Source organism: Hydra vulgaris, chromosome 03, assembly GCF_038396675.1.
Source record: "Hydra vulgaris chromosome 03, alternate assembly HydraT2T_AEP".
Classification (NCBI taxonomy): Eukaryota; Metazoa; Cnidaria; class Hydrozoa; order Anthoathecata; family Hydridae; genus Hydra; species Hydra vulgaris.
In genome coordinates, this window is record NC_088922.1 from 50,907,501 (window position 1) to 50,934,524 (window position 27,024).

Consider the following 27,024-nt stretch of genomic DNA (forward strand, 5'->3'; position numbering starts at 1 on the left):
TTTTATTTGTATAGCATTGGTCAAGAGTATTGCATTTTGATGGAGGGTACATACACAAACAGAATGAATGGATGATGCTCCAACAGTTATACACCATTTTCATCTTAAACTGCAAAACTTAAAAAATCCAATAACTTCTTGAGGATATTTAGTTTTAAAAGAAACATAAAGTTCTTTAAGATTACATAAAATAAGGCGCTTTTGCATGTGTTGTTTTCTACCTAATGTTTTCTCTGGCATCTTCTCTATAGCAATCAAATTTCTTTAAATCAATCTTTCTACAATAACTTAGTTTATGACAAGTATCATTTAACTTTTTTCCAAAATCACATGAATCCATTCTTACTGTAACACTAAAAACAATTTGAGATTAATTTAAAAATGAGAAACCAATAGTAATTAATTTAATGAAAGCAACTTAAGCAATCACCATGGTTATACAAAACTAAACAGTGATTGATTTCTTTTATCTTACTTTGACAAAAAAAAAGTTTCCTTTTCACAAAGTTTAATTATACTCAATTTGTTAATGTTAAAAATGTTAATGATGATTTTAATAGGTAACAAATTTCTTCTAAACTAGTGTAATGACAGGATGTTTTTTGTTTCTGTTAACAACTTACTGTTACCATTTTAGAATTAGCAAAATATATTTTTCTTTTTTAATTCAAATTTTAAATTATACAAAATAAAATTCTGTTAAAATCATTACTTTAGACTGTTTTTAATGCTTATAAGAAAATTCTTATAAGCATTAAGCTTCTTAAAACATTTTTAAAAGATTACTGAACATAGAATGATCAAAACCCAATGGAACAAATATAAATCACAAAAATTTGGGAAGCTTTGGAAAATTTTTGGGAAAAATTGATAAAATTTTAAACATATGAAATGTTTAACGTTGTTAAAAATGAAAATCTAAAAAAAAAATTTGAAGGCAATAGTTTTAAAGTTATCTTAAATAAGTCTTAGAGAAAAAAAAAAATTTTTTTGAGAAAAAAAGTGGGGCATGGTCCCAGGTGCCCCAGCCCCATGGACTATCTGGTCATCTGACCTGAAATAATTTTAATGCATATTCATCAGGACTACACAAATGCTGAAAGTTTCAGAGCTGCAGCTTGTCTGGAAGATAGTGAAAAATCCATCTCAAGATTCTGCTCAAAAGAGTGGGGCACGTGCCCCCAGCCCTCTCCCCTAGTGTCTTGGACCCTTTTTTAATTTTAAAATGCTTGTTTATCAACACTATATAAATACAGAAATTTTCATGGCTCTAGCTAGTCTGAAAGGTAGTGGAAAATGTATTGCAAGATTCCGCTACAAAAAGTGGGGCCTGTGCCCCCTTATCCATATACTTGCAGATCAAAATTCTTATGTTTTTTGAAAGATCATAAAATTTAGAATAATGTGTAAAAAAAATTTTTTTTTGATATCATCAAGGCCACGTGGGTTTCTTGAGCATCAAAATCAGGTATATAAAAAAATTGCCTAAATTTATTTAAATTGATAATTACAGGTACTTAAAAATATTTTTGTATATTTTTGATTATTACATTGGATTCTTCAACCCTGAAAATAGTCAGGTACAAATTTTTAAGTCAAAATATCAAATATTTTTAAAGCTATGTGACTTGGAACCTTTAAACAAAGTTCTCAATTCTGAGAGGACAAGAGGGGACTGGCCAAGATCAGTTGAAAGTAAAATGATCATATTTCAGGATCCTCTTGGAGCTAGAAGCTAAAATTTTCAAGAATTTCTTGTTTTACTAAGTACTCTCAACTGTACAAAATTCAGCAAAATCTGAGATGTATGGTGACATGGCCCGGCTCAATTGACATCACAGTGGACCAGAGAGACCGCCAGGTTTTATGTCGTGTCAATTGAATCAAACCGTTTTTATTCAAGAGTATTTTTAGTTTATATGTAGAAAAAAGGGTTTTTGAAATTAAAATAAAGTGCTAAGGGCCAAAAATGGGCCAAAACAGGGTGTTAAGATAGTTTCCAACTACCTATTTTTTCAATTGATTATGATTGAAAATATTATACTGATTAGAAATCATATAAAAACATAGGTCTGAAAGTTACTAAAAAGTGGTCTTTTTTACATTAGAAGTTAAAAATATTTGAATTAAAATATAAAAAACCAACTTCTTTTTAAAAATTCGTTTTTGCGCCATTAAAAATTTAACAGAATTGAAGTAACTATTTATGGTGTCTGAAAAAACTGGTTTTTATTATCATCAATTGCTGAAAAATGTTTGAATAATTATTATATAGAAGAAATTTAGAAGCTGATATTTTTTAAATGATGAAAATAACACTAAATTATAAAAATATAAAATAAATGATAATTTTTATTTATAAACAAACGTTAACTAAAAATAACATTTTAGGCAACATTAAAAGTATAATTCTTTCGCATAGCAAATAAAATCCAGGGTGCGCGATTATATAAAGAAATTTATATAATCGCAAAAAAGATAGCTTAAAAAAGGTTTTATATGTGGATATTGTGCTTTTATATTACTTTTCATAAATATATATATATATATATATATATATATATATATATATATATATATATATATATATATATATATATAAATATATATATATATATATATATATATATATATATATATATATATATATATATATATATATATATATATATATATATATATATATATATAATAGATCTAATTTATTTTTTATTATCTTAAAGATACCTATAAATTTATATTTTATTATTTTTAGTATAATATCTTATATTGCAGATTATAAAAAATATAGCATATCTAGTTCTTTTTTAACTTGTTTAAATGGAAAATATTGTTTTTCAACGAGATGCTGTATGCTGCTGTTGTTGGCAAATGTTTGGAGCCAGATCAAAGTCTTTAAGTAGTGTAAATTCAACTGTAGAAGAAATTATGAAGTTGTTTGTTTATTCAGGATATTCTCTGGATGTGTGCAGCTATCCTAATGTTATATGTTCTGGTTGTCAGAGAAATCTTTACCTACTAAAGGCTGGAAAACCTCATCGTGGTTTATGGGGAGAAAAGATTGCTAAAGTATGTAAATATTAAACAAAACAATAAATCTCTAAAATTGATATATATATATATATATATGCATATACATATATAAATATATATATATATATAATATATAAATATATATATATATATATATATATATATATGCATATACATATATATATATATATATATATATTATATTTATATATATATATATGTATATGCATATCATTAATTAATAGCTTTTAAATTTGATTTAAGATTGAATGGAGGATGATGACAAGAAAAGCTTCATCTTCAATAATTCATACCAAAGAAGTTCCTAATATATTAAACTCAAATGTGTCTTCCAAATTATGTAGTAAATGTTTTTCAACTGTTGCACAAGGATATTTACACAACTGCTCTTCTTTATCTGCAGTAGAGAACCTGATCTTGTTAGCATTAAGTCTAGGAAATTTGCAAGCAAGCAAGTTGCATCTGGTATAATAAAAGAAAAAATGAAGACTGACAAAATTGCAAATGGGGAACAATTTATTTTGTCTTCTGGCGAAAACCCATTGACGATTACAGTTGGATGTTCTGATAACAAAGAAAAGAGAAGGTACATATATATACTGTTGAGTACATATTTATCAAATGAGAAAATATTATTATTTTTTTCATTTATATCTAGGTCAGTAAAACAAGTATCTCTTCAGATGATTAAGGAACTTCAAATAGTGTTAGAACTTTCCCTGAATAAAACAGGGGTATTGATATCTACTCTTCGAAAAGGAATGGGAAGTAAGTCAGCAGTAGAAAACAACATTTTTGGAAAAATGAGTGACCTAGAAGAGTCTTTATCTCATTTTTATCAAGTAGAAAAGGTAGCACTAATATATTTTTTAGTATTAAAAATTAATTATATCGTTAAAAAATTTTTTTTTACTTATTGTTATTTTTCAGGTCAACTTCCTTGATAGTACTGATGGTACTTCTATAAAAGACCTTGTTTTTGTTCAAAACACATCTAGTTTTATTCTAGATTTAATAAATCAACGTAGTCTTGATCCCCAATCAGCTTTTGTTTGTATTTCTATGGATGGAGGAGGTGGTTTCATGAAGGTCATTGTAAATGTTTTTGATGTTAATGAAAATACTACTTCAAATTTATACTTAAATAGTGGTGTACAACGCTGTCAAATCCTCTCCATAGTTGAAGATGTGCAAGAATCAAATTTCAATTTAAGAATAATTTTAGAGAAACTAAATTTACAAGATGTTAAGTTTTCAGCAGCTTTTGATTTGAAATGTGCTAATGCAGTTTTTGGAATTTCAAGCCATGCAGGAAAAAAGGCTTGACTTTGGTGTGAAGAAGACTCAAGTGAAGTTTGTGGTAAACTGCGAACACTTGGAAGCCTTGACTATTGGTATCAAAGATACACAGTAGAAAATAGTTCAAGGAAATCCAATATGAAACATTTTATGAATGTGATACATCCAAGAATTCTCTACCTTAATGAAGATCCAGAAACACTAATCCAACATTTAGTACCTCCACCTGAATTACATATCCTGATAGGAATAGTAACTACACTGGGATGTTTATTAATGGATCTTTGGCCAGGATTTGATAATTTTTTGAAAAATAATGGTGTACTACAGAGAGGATATCAAGGTAGAGGTTGGGATGGGAATTATTCAAACCAGATACTAAAGTGTGTTGATGAGTTGGAAAAAGTTGTTTTGTATGAATATCCTGATCTTGTGCCAATTGTTCAGTGTTTAAAAGATTTTAAGGTTGTAAAAGATTCTTGTTTCGGTAGAACACTTGAGCTTGAGTATCAGCAGGCCATTCTAAAATTTAAGAACTCCTTTTTATCTGCTCAAGAAATTGCTGACATACTTGGGAAAAAACTTTTAATTAGTTGGAAAGTACTTATACTCTTATGTCATGTGCAACCTTTTGTTGAATACCACAATTGTGGCTTATCTAAGTTTGCTATCTAGCTATCAAGAATCTTTTACAACCTTAAAAGATTTTAAGGTTGTAAAAGATTCTTGTTTCGGTAGAACACTTGAGCTTGAGTATCAGCAGGCCATTCTAAAATTTAAGAACTCCTTTTTATCTGCTCAAGAAATTGCTGACATACTTGGGAAAAAACTTTTAATTAGTTGGAAAGTACTTATACTCTTATGTCATGTGCAACCTTTTGTTGAATACCACAATTGTGGCTTATCTAAGTTTGCTGAACAATGCGGAGAATCAATTCATTCAAAATTCAAACCAACATGGAACAGGTTCAAGCGAAAAGTTGCAAACAAAGATTATGGCGAAAGACTCCTCTCTTCTGTGATTGACTTTAACGGAAGAAGAGTTAGTTATGTTTAGTTGGTTTATGTTCCATATATCAGTAATATTTGTAAATATTAGTCGTTTTATTGTTTTAAATTTTATTCAATTTATCTAAATAAATTAAAGAAAAAAGATTGATAAATAAAAAATAAACTAAAAAAGTAAAAGAGTTTTATACTTTTTATTAGATCCTGGGGGCGCTGTATCTGACTAATGAAATATAATAATTATAAAATAATTTTGAAAATATAAACTTCTAAATTAAATGCAGGGAGAAAAAAAAATTACAATTGAAAAAAAAATCTTAAATGGGTTTGGGGCCCCTCAATCTTCTCTTTTGCTCCATTTGGGACCCTTAGCACTTGGTTTAGATTTTAAAAACAACTTTTTCTATTATTATAAAATAAATACTCTTAAATAAAAAAAGTTTTGTTTAATTGACACGACATAAAACCTGGCGGTCTCTTTGGTCCACTGTGACATGGAATTACTCTAATAGTTCATAAAATTATAAAATATCTTTAAAAACCTAAGTTTATTTAGGTAAGTTTTATTGGACGGGTTTTTAATGCCAACCTTGTTTCTAAGCCAAAGCAAGAAAAAGTAATTAATATCATCAATACTATATATTAGGGTGGGCCGAAAAATTTTTTTTTGTGATTTTTGACTCGCTATACCGCAAAGAACTTGTCTTTGCGGTATAGCGAGTCAAAAATCAGAAAAAAAATTCTGTCTGGAGCTAGCGCATAGCGCTTGAATAATCGAAGAAATTTTCCCTTTTTTTAATTTTTTAACAAATGAAATGAAATTAAATAAATTCTTTAACAAATATCTAGACAGAGGCATAGCAAAGGTTGGGCTTGTGGGGCAGTCACCCCTAGTGCTTCTCTAGGGAAGGGGGCCCATAAAGGGGTTTTGGGCTGAATTTGTTAATGCAAATCAGTCCAAATATTATTGAAAATGAGGTACTTTAACATAATTTTAGGTGTATAATATGTTGGAAAACCGTTGTCAGATGTGGGCTCCATTGCCTTTATAATTCTTCTATAACCCAATTCCCTAATATGAACCCTTTTGTCTACTACCATTGTTAAAAGCAAGTTTTCTGAATGTGCAAAAAAAGCATTTCTCTTAATTACTGGGTCTATTACTTTTAGCAAATCATTGGGCAAGAATCTTGACAACTTTATCATTTCAAATACATGTTCTGCTCCATTTATGAAGTATTTACTTTTTTTTATATGAAACCATCCAGGGACATATGATTTTAAAAGAAAAGAAACTAAGATTTTGTGCTCCTCTGTTGGGGTTTCAAGGCTCAAATACAATTGTAAAACTCTGTTTGCAGTTGCTAACCACCTTGAGTGTGAAATGGCACAAACAGATAAATCTTCTGAACAACTGTCTGATTTAATAGCAGAACTCATATCCAACAAAAACTGCTGATCTTTGCTTAAAATTTTGCAATTTCTGGAATTTCACAATGAACACTGACAAATTTTACCACTGGTAATTTCTCACACTTATTAGGCTGTACGCCAATCAAACCGTTAAATTATTTTGGGCCTGTCATTTCTCCGTCTAAAATTTGAAATAAATGCCAAAATGGCAATTCGTTGAAGTGTAAGAGACAAATCCCCCACTGCAGTGGTCTGTTTACATATTTTTCAATTGTGGCAATAACACCGGATTTCCATCCCGTGTTAGTAACAGTACCATCGCATCCAATTACGTCCAGTTCATGAAATGAAACTCTAGCTTCATTCAAATATGAAATAATGCTACTGGCAATGTTTTCAACAGACCCAGAAGTTGGTGAAACATGACCAACGTACACAGAACCAAGTTCTTTTAAAATTGAGTAATGTTCCTCTTTTATGGTTTGTCGACCATAAAAGAGGAACCGTTTTAATTTCATTTTTTCAACCACTAGAGTTTTGTCCTTCCTCCAATCAAAATACAGTCCTTGAAGTGGGTTATATTTCTCCTTGCTCTGCATTTGAAGTTGTGAACAGTTATCCACTTTTGCTCTTCTAATTTTATTTTTGTCAACAACAAAACTAGGATCATAATTAGTTACGACACCAAAATCTTGCAAAACACTTGAGGCAATAGCTGCCGTTGCTGTCTGATAATCCATAGCGATCGCTAGTCAGAGCAGTATTTTTCATTGTAATGCGCATCTGCCATGATGGCTTAGTTAGATTATATTCTTCTAACTCTTCATCGATGACTTCTTTAATGGCTATGGAGGCACCACTATCGAACTCTTTTTGCTTTAGTGTTTCATCTAAATGGTTTGAGCATGAATGTTGCGATAATAGATTATTAGTAGGCAGAGTTCTTTTAAGTTCAGCACATTTCCTATCGTGTCTTTGTGTAATTTTTTTTGTTTCTTTTACGTCAATACTTCCGATTTTACCAGTACCATGCATTCTTTGGAAGTACACAAATTTTAATTCAATGATGGGGATTTTTTTTTCTTTTTCACGCATACAGATAATTGAAACAGAACACTCGCATAAACAAATTTCAGTGACCATTTTACATTTGCAGTCTAATGTTATTTGCACTTCTGAACTTTCTTTTTTCCTTATCACGCTTGAAGGATTTCATAAGATTGCGATAACTGTCATGGTATCCATTTATTAATTGCACAACTCTGTAAATTGTTACTGTGGGTATTGAAGCTTTATCAAACACTGATTTAAATTGTTGTGCGACACAATTTGAAACATAAGAAAACTTAACTGGTTTGTTGTTCGATTTCAAAGCTAGTTTGTAATTTTCATTAAAACAACACTTGAGAACATCTTCATAAGTTGGAAGTTTATTTGCAGATAATTCTATTGGATGATTAAAAATTGGGCACTTAAATTCGCTACGAGTAATTTTTTTAAAAACAGCTATAACAGATTGGTTAATATTTTAAAATAATCAAAATAAAATTATACCAAAACAAGTTGTTGTGGCAAGAAAAACACCAACTTTGCAGTGCATTTTTGGAATACTCTAAAGCGCACTTTGTTACGAAAATGATAAAAAGCGAGTATTTATTCAAATATTCAAGTACGATGCGCTAGCTCCAGATGTAATATAAGTTTCTTTATGTATGTTTGTGTTCTTTCTGAATCACTGGCACGTTATTCATTCACCTGTATATATATATATATATATATATATATATATATATATATATATATATATATATATATATATATATATATATATATATATATTATATATATATATATATATATATATATATATATATATATATATGTTTTTGTTAACTAGTGACTTATATAAACTATAAAAGTCACTAGTTAACACAAACATAACTATAAAACTTACACTCACATTAATTTCTATTATTCCATTAGACGTAATGTTTTCCTAATGCACTTCCAAAATATCATATTCAGTTGTTTTAAAGTACTGTTTACAGGAAGTAACTTCTTCTAGTTACTCCAGATCAAGTCAGGTTCAGGATTATTATGATCAGCCTCTTACTGGTATTATGTAACCCAATACTACACGCCCTTTGGCCTGCTGCCTTGTAGGGTTTGCTTTTTATGACAAATGCCTGAAGAAATAAACTCCCTGAAATTCAATTAGGACTCTAGGTTGAGCAAAAGTTTTTTATCAAAACTCCATTTTGATAAAAATACTGCCTTTAAAAAGCAAATCTCCATGCGATGGAGTAGGTAGTACTGTTAAAAGGCTTGTTGCAACAGCTAGCTTGCAGAGTCCAACCACAGGTTAAATACTGTCTTCTCAAGTAATGTTTAAATACTTTCTAAAGTCAATCAGTTGGATTACGTTTGTGTACATCACTGCTGAAGAAATGGAGCTAGAAAGAAACAAACTTATTGATAGACTATTAATAGCAACCACTATTCCTGGGACAAGAAGTTTTCATCAATTTATACTATCTTCTCAAAAAATTAAAAAATGAGGGTATCCGATGATGATGATTTTGCTCTAACATTTGACTTCCTCAAAAAACAAAAATATGAAATTATCAAAAGTGACAGTGTTATGATGTCACAATACCTAATTTGCAAATACAAAGATTTTTACTGGCTTGGTATGGTTTTATGAAATTATGGTTGGTATGAAATTGATAAAGGGAATAAATGACTTTATGGTAAAGTTTATGCATCCACATTATCCAAGTGGGTCAACTACTGACCAAAGCATAATGATAATTGCTGGGTGCCAAGAATAAATGTCATTTCTCTTGTTAAAAAACCTTCAACATCTTCTGGGTGTCAGTACCAAACCTCAAAAGAAGATGAAACTCTATTTGAACAAGTTTTATCTTTTCAGAGAAAGTTTATTAATATTTTATTTTCATTATTTAAATGATATAAACTTCAATTTTAGTAATATTTGGTTATTCCTTATCATTTTTACTTTTGAGCTTTTTTCAATAAAGCAGGTTTTTAATATTTTTCAAAAGAGTTTGCATTTTAGTTTCTTATTTTTTAACACAACATTTGAGCATGTAACCTGAAACTTTAGCATGCAACGAATATTTTGAAATAATACCTTATTATTAGAATAATAAAAAAATAAATTAATTTTTCAATGTGTTGTATAATAAATTATATTTCCATGTATACTTTTGAAAATAAATATGCTCAAAAATTGATCATGAATATGCAAGTTATGCAAAGCAATATAATTTTTTATTTTCTTTCAGAGACCTAAACTTTTCCAAAACATCTTATTTCACAATGAGAGTAAGGCAACTCCAGAAATAAGTGAAATGCAAATTATGGTTACAAGAAGAAAAAAAAAGGACTGTTGACATTTAAAATTCAAAAATTAGGTTAATTTCTCTCCATCTTTGTATTCAACACCTTTAAAAATGGTCTCTTTAAAAATGGTGATATTTCTCTTAAATTATTTTTGAACTTAAATTATTCACACAAAAAGTATCGCTATAAAATCTATGATAGAAAATAGAGGCCAAATAAAGAAATTTTTGTCTAAATTTCAAAATGACAAATCTTCATTATGCTTTAAGAAACCAAAACCATCTTTTTTATAAAGATAGTCTAGGATCACCTACTTCATTTGAATAAAAATCGAATCCATGAGACTTGGGCACTCCGGGAATTATTGAAAGCGCAACCCATGGTACCAGAACAAAAAATTTGACTGACCATTTTAAAATAAAAAAATAACTATCAAAAAATTTAAATTTCACTATTTTGTCTACATTTTTGAATTCAGCACCCTCAAAAATGGTCAGGTATCAATTTTTAGCCACATTTTTCTATTACTAGATCTTAAATTATTCAATTAAAAGTACAACTACAAAATCCATAATGGCAGACTTCGTAAAAAAAGGAATGTTTTAGGCTGAATTTCAAAACATGATAACTTTTAAACCGTTTGGATTTGGGAGCTCAAATTTTGCATTTTTTCATGTTTTATTAATAGGTAACACTGGTTAAAATTTAAAGAAAATCCTGAAAATGGATTGACTGAAATGACTGTCCCACTTCTACATGGAATTACCCATTTATAAAATCTAAATAAACTTATTTTAAAAGAAATATTATTAATTATAAAAAATGCATGCTTGTATAACTTGTATAACATGAATAAAAAAAATTAATTTTTTTTATTCATGTTATACAGTAATTTGTTACTTAATTTAAAATCTTTTGCTAATATTAAATCATTTAGAAAGGATAAAAGTTTCAATGTTTTTTATTTCTAACGCTTAATCAAAAATCTTTTTTGTTCAGGGCATTTTCAATAGGTAAAAAGCCGTGGTCGAACCATCAAAGCAAAGTATTATTTGTTAATTAGCAGGACTGAGAACAATGCATAGCTTATTGCTTGGGATGTGGAACTTTGCCTATGAGTCAAGATCTTAACCATGCCCAAAGCAAACTTGAATATCAAACATAAAAAACCATCCCCACCACCTAACTGTCAATATACTTTTCACAAATATTCATGGTCTGAAAAGTAACCTTCCATCAGTTGAATCTCAGTTCTTGCGAAATACACAAGACTTACTTGCTCTTTGTTTAACTTAAATTTAACTGTTTTTTCTTCAGATCTTACTATTTTGATGCTACTATCATTTGATTCGCAAAGACTCTGATAGCCACATGCTTGACCTAAGCTTTTACTTATGCATCAATTATCCTATTTGTCAATAAATCAGGTTTGAATCCTCTGACCATTATGCACTTTTATTTAGCACCTCTACAATTACTTTTTCTTTGTTTCTTATCGCACTCCTTCGTTTCAAGGCTGCACTCTTTTAGATATAACTTCTGATTATATTGACCATGTGCTATCTCCTTATCAGCGGAGTACTGGCTCTAAAAAGCCCGTGTGGGATATTTCGAAAAAGGTCTATTTCTGCTGGATTTTACCATATATGCTTAAATTAAAAGTCCATAAAAATATAAATGCTACACTACAAATGGCATGTAACTTGAAGTTTACTTATTAGCATTAGATTGCATTATAAAAGCTGGCATTTGTCAGCATTGATATTATAAAACCTAATAATCATTGATTTAAAACAAAAATGTTAAATGTGGATAACTTGTAAATTAAAAATTCTTAAAGTTTTTGTTCTGGAAAACTTGTACATTACTACTTTAAATAAATAAAAAAAGGTTATATAAGATAATTTAAATGGTATTTGCGCTAAAACAAAACATTTAAAAGGACGCATTAGATTTTTTTTTTGTTTGTCTGTTTAAAATAATATTTATGCTTTGAAATCACCTTTTTAAATAATTTTTTACATGATAACTTGGAATTTCAATTAAAGAAAGTTTAATTAGCCTAATAGGGACTTTTTTAATGAAAACTTTTTCTATTTAAGTAGCTTTTTTTAAATTCAATAAAAAAACTAAAAAAAAAAAAAAATTTTTTAAATAATTGTTTACCATTTTAAAAATATTTTGACCACATAAAAACATCAGATAATGAACTTGAGACTACAATTTAAGACATCATTTTAATTCCTTGGTTACATAGTAATTGAATAATCCGGTGAATGGCAAAACAAGCAACAATTAAATTCAAAACTAAATAGTTTCGAAGATAAAATGTTTAAATTGAAAAACTATTTAATTTTAAAAGCAATAATTTTATACCCTAGCATAACCTTTAATTTTATTATCTATGTAAACTTAAATATACATTTTTTTAATCAAAATTAAATAAAATAATTTTTTATCATAAATAAATTATATTTTTTTTGTAATTTATATAATTTTTTGTAATTAATTTATTTTTTATAGTAAATAGAAATTTAAGTTAAAAAAAATTATTTGCTATGAAAAATTGTATAAATAAATACTCTTATGCTTGCAAGATGATAAATAAAAGTTTTTTATGATAAATAATTCTTTTCAACTTAATTCTCATTCAAACTTTTATAACAAACATTCTGATTGTTTATTCAAAAGTTTAAGATTAAATTTAACACTAACCCTAACCCTAACCAAAATCGCTTTAGGCATAAATGAATTAGCTCAACGCAAACATAAAAGGCCTGAAATAATAAAATTGGGGCTGGGGGGCTCAGGCACCCACAACGCTCCAACAGTACCAAAACAGATCTGGGTTTGCCCTTGATAATAAAAAATATTGACTAAAATAAATGTTATCCAAAATTCCACAAGGTTCTATCATTAGGCCCTTCCATTAATTCTTGTTTTGATAAGAAGTCAACACCTTCCGATTGCTTGGAGGGTGCATTTGAGCTTGAAAAGGATCTCATATTAATATATATATATATATATATATATATATATATATATATATATATATATATATATATATATATATATATATATATATATATATATATATATATTGATATATATATATATATATATATATATATATATATATATATATATATATATATATATATTATATTTATATATATATATATATATATATATATTTATATATATATATATATATATATGTATGTATGTATGTATGTATATATATATATATATATATATATATATATATATATATATATATATATATATATATATATATATATATATATATATATATATATATATATATACAGGGTTGCATGGTTTTAACCAAATGGTTTAAACCATTGGTTTAAACCATGGTTTAAACCAATTAAAAAAATGTTGGTTTAAACCATATTAATGTTTTTTTAAAAAGATTTGAATTTACAACAGGAAACAAAAAGAGGGTTATGTTCACAAATAAAACTAATCTTCAATATAGATGATTTTTTTTGAACCCATGAGTTTTGTTTTTGTTTTTTCATAGAACAGAGTCCTTAGTGTTATTATAGAACAGAGCAGTAATAAATTAGTAATAACACTTATTTATCTGTTTTCTTCTACAGGCTGTTTCTCCTTCAATAGGTTCATCAAGAAGCATTTGCTTCCTGATGAACTTATTTCATCAGGAAGTGTTCTTAACAATATATATATATATATATATATATATATATATATATATATATATATATATATATATATATATATATATATATTATATAACAAGTGATGCATCATAATATAGTTATATATATATATATATATATATATATATATATATATATATATATATATATATATATATATATATATATATATATATATATATATATATGTATATAGATTTATATGTTTAGCAAAAGTATAAGTAGTTATAACATAATTTATTGATACCACAAAAATGTCTCAAAAAACTGGGCGCAAATGTGATATGATTTGGTTAAAATATACACGAGTGACTGTTCCAGAAAGAAAGGGGTGTAGAGCAGTTTGTAATGCGTGTAGAAAAGAAATGGAAGGTCAAATTTAAAGGATGCATGAACATATAAAAAAGTGCAAGCAATTGAAGATCAAAAACTTCTTGAAGGTAATTAAATGACTGCATTGTCATTTTAAATTTTATATTTTCCCTAAATTGTAAACATATATATTTAGAATAATTCCATAAACTGCAATTTCATTTTAAAGGTAACTCACCATTAACATTGCAACAACAAATGAAAAGGTTTCAGCCCAATTCAACATCAGCTGATAAATATTTGAAAACTGATAAGTTTTTCACACGAACAAGCCTCAAAGAGAAAGATTTATTTGATCTGCAACTTGGTAGATTTATATACAGTACAAACTCTAGCTTCAGAACAGTTGAACACAAAGAATTTAAAAAATTTATCAATATGCTTCATCCAGGATACACTCTACCTAATAGAACTCAAATTGGAGGAGAAATATTAGATAGGGTTTACACAGAAGAAATTGAAAAATGTAATGTATTGAATGGGAAAATTGTAGCCATGTCTTTAGATGGCTGGAGTAATGTACATAATGAGCCTATAGTTTGTATCTCTGTAATTACAGATAAAATTAACATTTTAGTAGAAACAATCACTTCTGGTCATTCACATACTGGTGAATATCTTACACAATTAGCAAGAGAAGCAATAGATTCTGTAAGGCGTAAATTTGGATGCACAGTAAAAAGCTTTGTGACTGACAATGCAGCTAATATGAAATCAATGAGACAAGAACTGTCATCTGAAAAAGATATTATCATAACTTATGGGTGTGCTGCTCATATACTGAATCTTTTAGCAAATGATCTTAACATTGAAAATGTGAGCAAGCATGTTACACAAATAATAAAATATATAAGAAATAATCATCAAGCTGGAGCAATTTATAAATTAAGCGGAGGAACAAAATTGCCACTTCCAACTGAAACTCGCTGGAATTCTATATGTGATTCACTTGAAAAATATGTCAACAATTAGAGCATCATTTTCATAATGTTTGAAAAAAATAAAGACTTGGATCCCATGATTGGTAAAAAAGTAAGTAATATACAGATAAAGCGAAACGCAGAGGATTTATTAAAAATATTAAAACCAATTGCAGTAGCTCTAGATAAGTTGCAAAGTGATCAAACAAAAATAAGTGACACTGTTGAAATTTTTAAAGATTTGATGAACAGTTTATCATTTTTATCAAACGAAAAAAAAAAAAAAAAAATTGAATCTAGATACCTTCAGACTGTCAGTGATGCTCATTTACTGGCATACACACTAGATCCTAGATACTTTGGATCTAATCTTTCTGAAATTGAAAATGAAGCTGCCATGAATTTCGCAGATAAAGAGTTCAAGAATTTGTTACCAATAATATTCAAATTAAAAGCCAAATCTGCTCCATTCGATAAAAGCTATTTGTATAGTGAATCTGTTTTAAAAAATGTTTCACCAATAGAATGGTGGAAATCTCTAAAAATTGTGGATTGTAACATAGTGGATATTGAAGGTTTATTAAATGCACCAGCTTCTAGTGCTGAAATCGAAAGAATTTTTTCAACTTTTGGCCTTGTTCATTCTAAGTTAAGAAACCAATTGGGGGTAGAAAAAGCAGCAAAGCTTGTATTTATATATAGAACATTAAATAATGATGTATTGAATAATTTTGATGAAATATAGCAGTAATATTGATAAAGAATATAGTTTTACTCAAATAAAATGCGTTATGCTTTTTTTAAATTTAAAAGGATAACTAAATACGGCATTTTTTAATAAAAACCTAATTTAAACCAAAAAAACCATGGTTTTTTTGGTTTTTTTAAAAAAACCTATGGTTTTTGGTTTTTTTGCAACCCTGTATATATATATATATATATATATATATATATATATATATATATATATATATATATATATATATATATATATATATATATATATATATATATATATATATATATATATTAGATCATTTCAAAATTGTATATAAAAAAAAAAATTTTGAACTTTATTTGGGCTACCCTTTGATTTGATGTGGTTTGTGGTCAGGAAAATTAGTTCAAAATTGCAAACTTAAATGATGTGTTTTAGGGACAGCTCAATTAACTTTACTTTTTACCAGGTCCTATTATTTTTAAAAAAGAAGTTTTTTCAAAAGTATGTCATGTTGGGTCTTAAAAGTAGCAAAATTATATAAAAACTTAAAAAAAAAAATGATAATTTCATACTATAGTTATTATTTTAGATTTAATTGTACAAAAACTATGGTTTTTTAACTAGAAATAAAAAAAGTACATTTTTACTTTTACAGTTTTTAATAAAAATAAAAATTGTTTAATATATTTTTTATAAAACAATTACTATTTTCAAAATCTATATATTATTTTGCTTCTTTTGAGTATCAGGTTGACCTACTTTTAAGGAACTTTTTTTTTTAATTTTAGGACCCCATTGAAGAGTAAACTTAATGCAGTTGTTACTAAATATTGCAATAATGCTTTGAAACTTTAACGATTTACTTTTTTCATCAATTAACAACATTTAAACATCTCGCCACTTAATTATTAAAAAATATTTTTTTTGAACTGGTCTAATATATATATATATATATATATATATATATATATATATATATATATATATATATATATATATATATATATATATTATATATATATATATATATATATATATATATATATATATATATATATATATATATACATATATATATATATATATATATATATACATATATATATATATATATATATATATATATATACATATATATATATATATATATATATATATATATATATATATATATATATATATATATATATATATATATATATATATTAATTAGTTGACAATGTAAAAATATATAAGAACAGTTAAATAAAAATATACTTATTTATATATACTTATTTTATGTAAGAATAAGTATATACTAATTTATAATAAAAACTGTAATACTCAAAATAACTTTATTAAATTTTCTTAAATTTATTTAGTGTATATTAGTGTACAATTTTTAAAATATTTTAATTATTTAAGAACAAATCATGCACAGGGCTGCCAAGAGAGAGAAAAAAGAGACATACAGCCCTGGGCTTTTTAAACCCAAGTTAAGAAGGTTGTTTAAAACCAAATTAAAAAACATTGATACATTTGGTCACCAGGCTTTCATATGTTGACGATTGACATTGCATCATCCAAAATAGTATCATAAAAAAATGCTGACATTCTGGGTTCCCAATCTATATGCATTTTAATTTGAATTTTTTTGTAATATAAAAAAAAAAGTAAATTAACAGTATTAGAAATAAAAACACAGTTAATACATGTATAATACTTGTATAATACATGCTTTTAAGGCACCAAAATATTTTTTTCACCCACCTTTAGGATGTAAAACATTTTTATTTCTGAAATCACTATAAAATTCTGGTTCTTTTGAGACCCAGGTTGATATACTTTTGAAGAAAAAATTCACTGATATATGGGAGCCAGCGTGTAATCATTAAATAAAACCAAATCTGTTTTTTTATATTGAAAACTGGAGTTACCAAAAATTCATATTCCTAATATATATATAATATTGTTGTGATGATTGAGCACCAATGAGAGATTCTGGAGATTAAGTTAAATTTTTACTAGTTGATGTAACAAAACTTTTTGAGAAACAAATACTTAAAAAAGTTTTACCTTAAGCCATACATTGAAAATTACAACTTGTGTCATTAATAAGTAACTTTATACAAATGAAAAGATTGACTTCATAAACAATATGTTATCTACAATTTAAAATTTAAATTGCAGATATACATATTTCAAAAAACAGTGTCTCGTTTTAAGTGTCTTGTTTTAAGTGTCTCTTACTTATATCAAATGTTTCTATGCGCGGCAGCAATTTGTTGAGGCTTGTGTTTAGGAGTTACAACGTTGAAAGAGCATTGAAAAAAAATATAAAAATGAGTAATCCTGTTAACTGTAACCTTCAACCTTGGAGAGATGAATGTATAAAAAAATAAATCTTTTGATTTAACTACAAAACAACTAGTTGTATTTCTTAAAAAATATTTAACTTTCTCTCAAGAATAAACTTTCATCTCCAGTTAAAATTATGTTGTTTTTTTTAATCTTGTCATGTAATCACTGTTTGTCATCAAGTAATTATCATTATATATTATTTATTACTATAATTGTTTTCACTATAATAAATAAAACTTTGCTAAAACATATTTAAAATTTACCTCTTGTCTCAACAACGACTCAGCTTTTTTTATATCAAGTAACAATATTTCACTTAGTTCTTTGGTAATCATATTTGTTTCTAATAACGTCTCAATGGAAGGTGCAATATCTTGTTCTCTTATATTTGTCATTTTAGAAATATAAAACTCCACAAGTCTTGAATGTATAAGTGTTTGATCGTCTAATTTAGATATAACTTTCTTTTGAGCATTTAAAGCTTTGATCACACATGGAAGATCTCTAGGCTCAAAAATAATCTTTGATAATATATAACAATGCAGCATACGGAATAAACTTTGTTCATACTGAATAATTTTTTCATTTCTAATCTTCTAAAGATAATAAAGATATTGTAAGACAAAAAAAACTATAAAAAATAAAACTTGTAAGTTCCATAAAAAAGTCATTTGAAATTACTGACCCTAACCCTAACCTTTTATTAAAAAAAATTTTCCAATCTTTGGAAAAATTCAAGAAAAACAATTTTCAATTTTTTTTTTATTTTGTTTTACCTTAAACTAGAAAGGTAACAAATTATGCAAAGTATTCTGTATAAACCTCATCAGATTCCAATAGAGGATTGTTTTCAATTAACTGTTTAGCAATAGTGAAAAGCTCATCAATATCATCATCAAAATCATAACAAGATGCAGCATTACCAAAGAGAGAGTAAGTAGTTGGTGCATCATTGCCTAAAATAAACAAGACTAATTTGTAAAATTCAAGAACAAATCAAAATATTTTCTCCTTAAAAAACCCAAAAGTAGGATATGAAAACCCAAGAAGTGCTTATCAATTGCAGAATATAAATAAAAAGAATAATGAAAGAAAAGATTGCTGACCCATGCTATACCTAAGTCAATGTAGCTGCACTCCCTTGCGGCAGCAAGCTAAAAGATAGTCAATGAATGTACTGAAGCCTCCAGCAGCAGAATTTTTCAGTGACGCCAGAGATGTAAACATGCATTCGTATTTATTCGTTTTTTGTTTTTTTAAATGTTTTTTTTTTTTTTTTTAAAAAAAAAAGGAGTTTAAACCAAAAAAATATGATTTTTTTATTACTAATATAATTCATCAACCAATACATCATTATTTAATGTTCTGTATATAATATTCTTAAAGGTTTGCTGAAATTTAGAGAAAGTGAATAGAAATAAAAAAAATTTATTTTAATTCACCTCCCCAAGGCCATGAAGGCCATTTCAGTTGAGGAGGCTTAAGTTGTCCACAGTCGAGAAGGCTTTAGTTGTAGTTACAACTCTTTCTCAAATCTATAACTTTAAAACACGAACCTTGACGAACAAGGTTGCTGTGCTGAGAATGAAGTTGAACTCATTTGCTCCAGCCGCAGCCTGTATATACAGTATTGGACAAAACATTTGCAACCAACATCGAACAATGCTAAAAAGTGTTCCTAATTTTACATGTCTTAAAAACGAAACGAACTATACTACTACAGCAAACAGTTCAGGAGTCATAGCATGCCAAGACATGAGCAATCAGCTGACAGGTGACAGCACACAGGCAGAATTTCGTTGACAAGTGCTATTTTGCAGCGGACAAAACAAGTGCAACTTTTTTGGTTTGTTTCATTTTCTTAAGTCTGGTCCGTGTCAACATCACGGAAGATTTTAATAATTAAAGGAAGTATCCAGAAGCTTCCAGAAGAAGCATCTGGAAGCATCCAGAAATATCCAGGAACATTCAGAAGCATCCAGACGCATCCAGAAGCTTCCAGAAGCATCGAAAAGAAGCATCTAGATCTTCCAGAACAGGTTCACACAGTTTCATTTTACTATATAAGAGACATGTAAATCGACATGTAATTCAGTCAGTATATGGAAGTCAATCAGTCAGTGTTATTAGGACAGTTTATCCAAGTGAGTTTTATTAAAGTGTTTTATCAAAGAGCATCAATACAAGAAGTGAAATAAAACAAGTGTTTCATTACATCAATACAGTCTACATCTAACCAAGACGTTGTATTCCACAGAGCATTATTGTATCATCACAAGGTAAATGTAACACGGTAAGCCTTGAGAAGCGTGATTATTTATTTTTATTATTTTTATGACTTCCGACAGTCTTGAATTGGAACTAAGAAAAATGACTCCCGACAGTCTTGAATTGGAACTAAGAAAGAAAATTATTGGCAATTACGTAAGTGGAATGTCACAAAAAGTATTTGTGATAAATATCGCGTGAAAAAATGGACCGTATCAAGACTATGTTCCAAATATCGTTCTACGGGGAAGTTGGCAACAGATAACAAAGGTGGATGACCGCGTTCCACCACTTCTAGAGAGGATTCTATGATTGTCAGATCCGTCAAGAAGGATCCCTGGATATCATCAGTCAAGATACAAAAGCAATTAGAGCTGCCTGTATCGGACCGAACAATCAGACGACGTGCTGTTGAAGCCAGATTGTTTTCTCGACGCCCTGCAAAGAAACCGCTGATTTCACTATAAAACCAGAAGAAAAGACTCCTGTTTGCTACATCTCATATTTACTGGAATGTGCAGAAATGGCGAACTGTCCTGTTCAGTGATGAATCGAAGTTCAACATCATTGGGAGCAATGGCATTTACCGTGTACGTCGACTGACCGGAAAACGCCTCGATTTACGTTACTGCCATAAGACCGTAAAGCATGTTGGAGACAATGTAATGGTCTGGGGGTGTTTTTCTGCAAACGGTCTAGGTCCAATACATCGAAATGATGGAATAATGGATCGTTTCATGTATAAAAATATCCTGAAAGATGTTATGTTACCTCATGCTGAATAGAATATGCCAATAAAATGGGTTTTTCAGCAAGACAACGATCCGAAACACACTGCAAAAGTAGTCAAGCAGTGGTTTCAAGACAACCACCTATCGGTGATGGATTGACCGCCTCAATCTCTGGATCTCAACCTTATCGAGAACCTGTGGGAGATCGTCAACCGCAGAATTAATCGTGAAGGTGTTCATAATAAGGATCAACTGTTTGAACAAATCCAAAAGGCCTGGTAAGCAATTCCACAAAGTTTCATTGATCACCTGATCGAATCTATGCCTCGTAGATGCAAGGCTGTGATCGACCACAAAGGATTCGCCACGAAATATTAATAGCAAAATACAGCTTGGTCAACATTTTGTTGAGTTGCACTTGTTTTGTCCAGAAGGAAATCAACTTATTTAATACTTTTGATTAATTTATTAATTTTCGTGTACAAATAATGAACTTTGTGATGAATAAAACTTAAAGAACTTTGTCTCTAAACAGTTACATAGTTATTTCTCTAAATTGAAAAAATGCAGCACTTTTATATAAAGAAACTAAATCAGCATTATTTGGTTGCACTCGTTTTGTCCGATACTGTATATAAATAAATATATATATATACATATATATATATATATATATATATATATATATATATATATATATATATATATATATATATATATATATATATATATATATATATATATATATATATATATATATATATATATATGTATATATATATATATACACACACACATATATATATATATATATATATATATATATATATATTCACAAACAATAACAAAAAAAATTACCGAATTTAAAATAAAATTAAAAATTAGCTAAAAATTAGTACACGTTAAATTTTGTTTTATATTAGCCAGACATTTGATGTTTTGAATTATTTTTTTTATTTGTTTGTTTTGTTATAATGATTGATTTTATCAAAAAATTTATAGCAAACTTTAAAGGAAATATTATAAAGAATTTTTTTTTTATAATTAAAAAAAAACTTCTTTTATGGATATAACTGTATTATTAATTTTTTTGCTTGAGTTCACACTTGAAACAATACAACTCTTGCAATGCCTTTTTTATATTCATAAGTTTTATTTTTTGAAAAATAATAGTTTAAAAAATAATATTTTATTATAGTTACATCAGCTTTATATAATTATTAGATTGCGAAATATCAAAAAAAGTGAAAACAGAAATTTCCTTATGTTTAAGAAAGATTTTTTTTTTTGATAAAAAATTAAATTTCTTGTAAACATGTTATAACTTATAACACTGCATCAAAAATATTCATAAAGCGTGTTTAACTTTTTTTGCTTTAAGGCAAGTGAAAGCACAATGGTATATATTTTTTAATACATGGTACTTGGAAACTTAAATCTTTGTCATATAAAAAAAGCGCTGGAGGATAATTAACTTGAGTTTTTTTTTTCTTTGCAACAAGTAATATTTAGTTTAGTTAATAAGTTTTTAAAAGTAAAAAAATCATTATTTGCAAAGTTGCAATTTTAGGAAAAATTAAAAAAAAATGATATTTTAATTCATCAATACAAATGTTGAGAAAAGAAAATTAATTTATGTTAAATGATAATGAAAAATGTAATATTAACTTTAATTAAATAATATCAAAAAGCAAAACAAAAAAAATTGAAATAAAGTAGACATTCCATATGTACATTTAGAATACAACACTTCAAGATTTGTTTTTCATAATTAGTAAAATAAACTTGTTTTGCAGTATGTAGTAATTTAATTACTACATAAAATAAAACTTGTTTTATTTTATGTAGTAATTAAAAAAGTTAATGTCTTTAAATAAATAAATAAAAAATAGTAATTTTATGACGTCAAAATCATAACGAGCTAATGTGCGCTGCACTTGTTTATTTCTATCAATATATATATATATATATATATATATATATATATATATATATATATATATATACATATATATATATATATATATATATATATTTCCCGGGAAATCCTAAGATTAGGTAACAAGCAAGAATTTATCCAATTAAGTAAGGGAAATGTTTAAATTCAAACAAATACAAAAATAAACGTCTTTTTAATACTATTACTTTTAACAAGAAAATAAATAGAATTACTGCTATTTGCCTAAGGCAGTAATTCTGTTTTAAAATTGTTTCCTTATGCTATATTAGGTAATAATTCTATAGGCCACTTTAGTATTACTTGAGGAATTTTAGAAAACAAAATAATTCTTAGAAACTCAAGAAGACTCTCAAAACAAAACAAATATAAACTTCAATAACATTATATTTTATGTATATTAATTTTTAAAATAATTTTTTAAAAAACATAAATTGTCAATAGCGCTATCACTTAACGATGACTAAATTTTTGTAACAAAAAGACCTGCCGCCAAAAAAGCTCTTTCTGAATTGATTGATGTTGGTGGGATAGTTAATAGAGCATTTTATATTTTTCTAAATTATTTGTATGCTTTTTTGTTGCATCAAAAATATCCATTTCTTTTGTAATTTTTTTTTATTGTCATATAATACATTTTCTGGACTCTTAATTTGACCAGCGTTCATAATGGCAGCATCCAGTTTTTGATGAATTCTTAATTCAGATGTTGTCTTCAAATTTGGTTCAACCATAAATGACGTTTCAGTCTCATTATTACTGCATTCTAATTCTTCAATTTGAGTGGAATTTCCACCACCATCAATATCCTCAACAAATAGCTTAGAAAATAATTTTTTAGCTATAGCTTGAAGGACAGATTTGGAAGGTTTGAAGGAAAAGATTTGGAAGAAATGTCCAATTTGTGTTTATAATTTGATGGATTATTTAAATATTTTAGCAAGCTAACTAAATTTTTATTCTGCCTTTCAACAATTCTCTGTTGCACATACTGCAGCATTTTACCCGAAAAACAATCTTTATTTTGCGCAAAACATCTAATATAAACATTAATACACCCTCTGCATCAAGTAGGGATGTGTTGCATTGGCTAAGTCTTTCAATTCACAATTTAATTGGTTGCAACGTCGTTACTACAGTCTGCACTACTAAATATTCATCTTCCGAATTATTGTTAATATTGTTGTGTTTAAAATCTATCAATATTTTTAATATACATGTAATATACAACATTGCAAGAAGACTATTCCACCTTGTCTTTACATCCAGTATTAACTTGAGTTCTTATTGTATGTAACTTTTGCCAATTTTTGTGAAATTTCATTTTTGAGTGGTGATTTATGAAACATTCGTACAATTCTCCAGACCATTTGAATTATTTGTGCAATACTTATGTGGGCTAATAATTCGTCAGTGATCTCAATCTCTCGTAAATTTAATAAATCGTTGTTTTGACTGTAAATACACTGAAGTTCTAAAATTAATTTCTTCAGACTCGTCATCTTCACTACTATTTTCATCAGAATACTGACTGTCTGATGCATTACAGTCACTGCCCGATGAATTTGAAAGCACTGATTTTTTGTAGAGAACATCACAAACTGTTAAATGTAGCCCATGTGCATAACAAAGTTGATGTTTCATCCCGCTTAATCTTCCATATTTTTTCATAACTGATGCATTAACAGTTACACTAGAAATTATATGCTACTTTGTAGATAAGTTTAGTTTGAATAATTTATTTTCAACCATATCAATAATTTTTTCAGCTGGTAGCGACCCAACTATTTGAATCATGCCCAAGCTCCAAAGCCTAGTTAATGAATGCACATTTAAATTCAAATAGCGACAATTTTTTAAAGATGTGTATTGGTCCATTGAAATAGAGAACCTTGAACAACCTTGAATTTGCATAGTCATTTCCTTAACCACTCTTTGTTTTGCTAGTTGATATTGACTTTTTACCAAATTCATTACATGTGAAGGGTGTTTTGGCAATATCATTCCATTATCAGATAAAGATTTTCTTATAAATTCAGATTTTGCAATAGCATTATTAGAAAAGCCATCTACAGCCGCCAATTTTGAAACAATTTCTTCTATAGATTCCCTTTTTATAAATGACGTAATTTTAGGTTGAGCATTTCTAACTACAAAAGTCTTTGTTTGGCCTTTTTTTCGTTACTTCAATTTCGACTTCCTTGTGAAGATTTTTAAAATGACGAAGAAGGCCACTTGTTGAAAATCCTTTACACATTATTGTTGTTTTTTACATATATTACAAGTGGCAGATTCTGTGTTTTTCTCTTTTGTAAAATTTTGCCATACCTTAGATCCACTTGACATTATTAGGTATATTTATTATCCTTTTAATTAAACAGATTAAATCATACTAAAATATAAATATAAAACTATATTACCTACAATGAAATCGCGAAATAGTGTGCTGATAGTAGATTTACATAAACTATTTTAAATTAGTTATAAATACTAAACATATTTCAAACTTCACTTAAGTGAAATTTAAAGTTTTTCACTTATTTTACTTTTCACATACTTTACATTACTCTACTTACTAACTACCAAATTTTATGCGTAACTAATTACTTTTAACATATTAACTACTTTCTTAACGTAACTAATTACTTTTAACATATTAACTACTTTCTTAACGTAACTAATTACTTTACTTACAAACTGCCAACTTTTATGCGTAACTAATTACTTTTTTTGCACGTACAAGTACTTGTAACTTGTCTGTGGTTATTTTATATTTAACTTACCATTGTAATTTCTTGCAATCGTGATTATTTATTAGATTAGCTACCAATTTTTTGCAGTTTTGGTTTGTGTCTAAGATAAATAAAACATTATTCATAATTTGATTCATAAATTGATTTGGTTTATTTATTTAAGCTTAATACATGATGTAAGTTACAACATAAAATTTAAATAAGTAAATCAAATCTATCTATTAATCAAATTCAATAATAATATTTTATCTATCTTAGACACAAACCAAAACTGCAAACTATTGGTGATTTAATTGCCCTCTATAATATATCTTCCTAACTTTTAAAGAAATTCATTACAAAAGGGAAAAGGAAGTAATTAATACTCAAATTTTGAGTGATAATATTTTTATTATCTTTACAAATGTTTAAAATATGTTTAAAAAATTACCAAGAGTCCTGCGAAATTTCATTGAAATCCCAGGATGACAGGATGGTTTTTTACCTCCGGGATCCCGGGAAAACGGGATCCCATTTGAGATACCCTAATATATATGCAATTCCATAACACGCCTAAATGTATTTTTAATCGAGAAAACAAAAGTTTGAGGTTTTTACATTTTAAATATAAAAGATAAACTTGATTATAATATTACAATAATCTAACTGTATTATAAAAACTAAATTTTTCATAATTTTTATTTACATTTTAACAAATATAGCTCAAAACATGCGTGTTACAACATGACATTGATTTTTGTCACTCTTGATTGTTAAGTTTGACAGGCTATTTCTAGCTCCTGCACTCATTTGCTCCTGCCAAACCTGTAACAAAAAATCTATTTTTAAAATAAAAAATCAACAGATTTTTTATTTTAAAAATAGATTTTTTATTTAAAGCAAGTTTGAGCAAAAATAGATATCTTATTTTAAGCAATTTTGAGTAAAGTGTTACAAAATCTTACCAATATTTATAATTGCCTAATAAATTATTATAGCACATATTTTCTGGAAACTATTAAATAAATATAACAATCATTGAATAAGACATTGAAAAAATTTTTATTTTATTCTAGAAAGTAAATCATTTGTTACAATAAAATATCATTGATTTAAGTAATATTAGGTTGAATTAA

General features: G+C 27.2%; 2 protein-coding genes across 6 annotated transcripts in view; one reads left to right on the plus strand and one right to left on the minus strand.

Moving 5' to 3' along the window:
* Nucleotides 1-27,024, minus strand: part of LOC100198077 (uncharacterized) — a 67,568-nt gene that overhangs the window by 17,622 nt on the left and 22,922 nt on the right. For 4 of the 5 annotated variants that reach the window (XM_065793573.1, XM_065793574.1, XM_065793575.1 and 1 more), the window contains exons 2-3: nucleotides 19,023-19,156; nucleotides 18,464-18,796 (exon numbers count right to left, since the gene is read on the minus strand). In XM_065793573.1, coding sequence (XP_065649645.1) covers nucleotides 18,464-18,796; nucleotides 19,023-19,156 — 467 coding nt within the window. Of the gene's footprint in view, nucleotides 1-18,463; nucleotides 18,797-18,976; nucleotides 19,157-27,024 lie in introns of all 5 variants that reach the window. The other variant, XM_065793576.1, reaches the window with a different exon arrangement.
* On the plus strand, nucleotides 3,537-4,380 carry LOC136077841 (uncharacterized). Its single transcript, XM_065791994.1, has 2 exons — nucleotides 3,537-3,905; nucleotides 3,985-4,380. Exons 1-2 carry the CDS (start codon nucleotides 3,537-3,539, stop codon nucleotides 4,378-4,380), a joined length of 765 nt encoding a protein of 254 aa, XP_065648066.1.

What these genes read in the sequence shown, in the direction of transcription:
- LOC136077841 (XM_065791994.1), top strand. Translation starts at nt 3,537, where the DNA reads ATGAAGACTGACAAAATTGCAAATGGGGAACAATTTATTTTGTCTTCT. An exon ending in ATTTTTATCAAGTAGAAAAG is followed by an intron (nt 3,906 to 3,984) that starts GTAGCACTAATA and finishes GTTATTTTTCAG; the next exon opens with GTCAACTTCCTTGATAGTAC.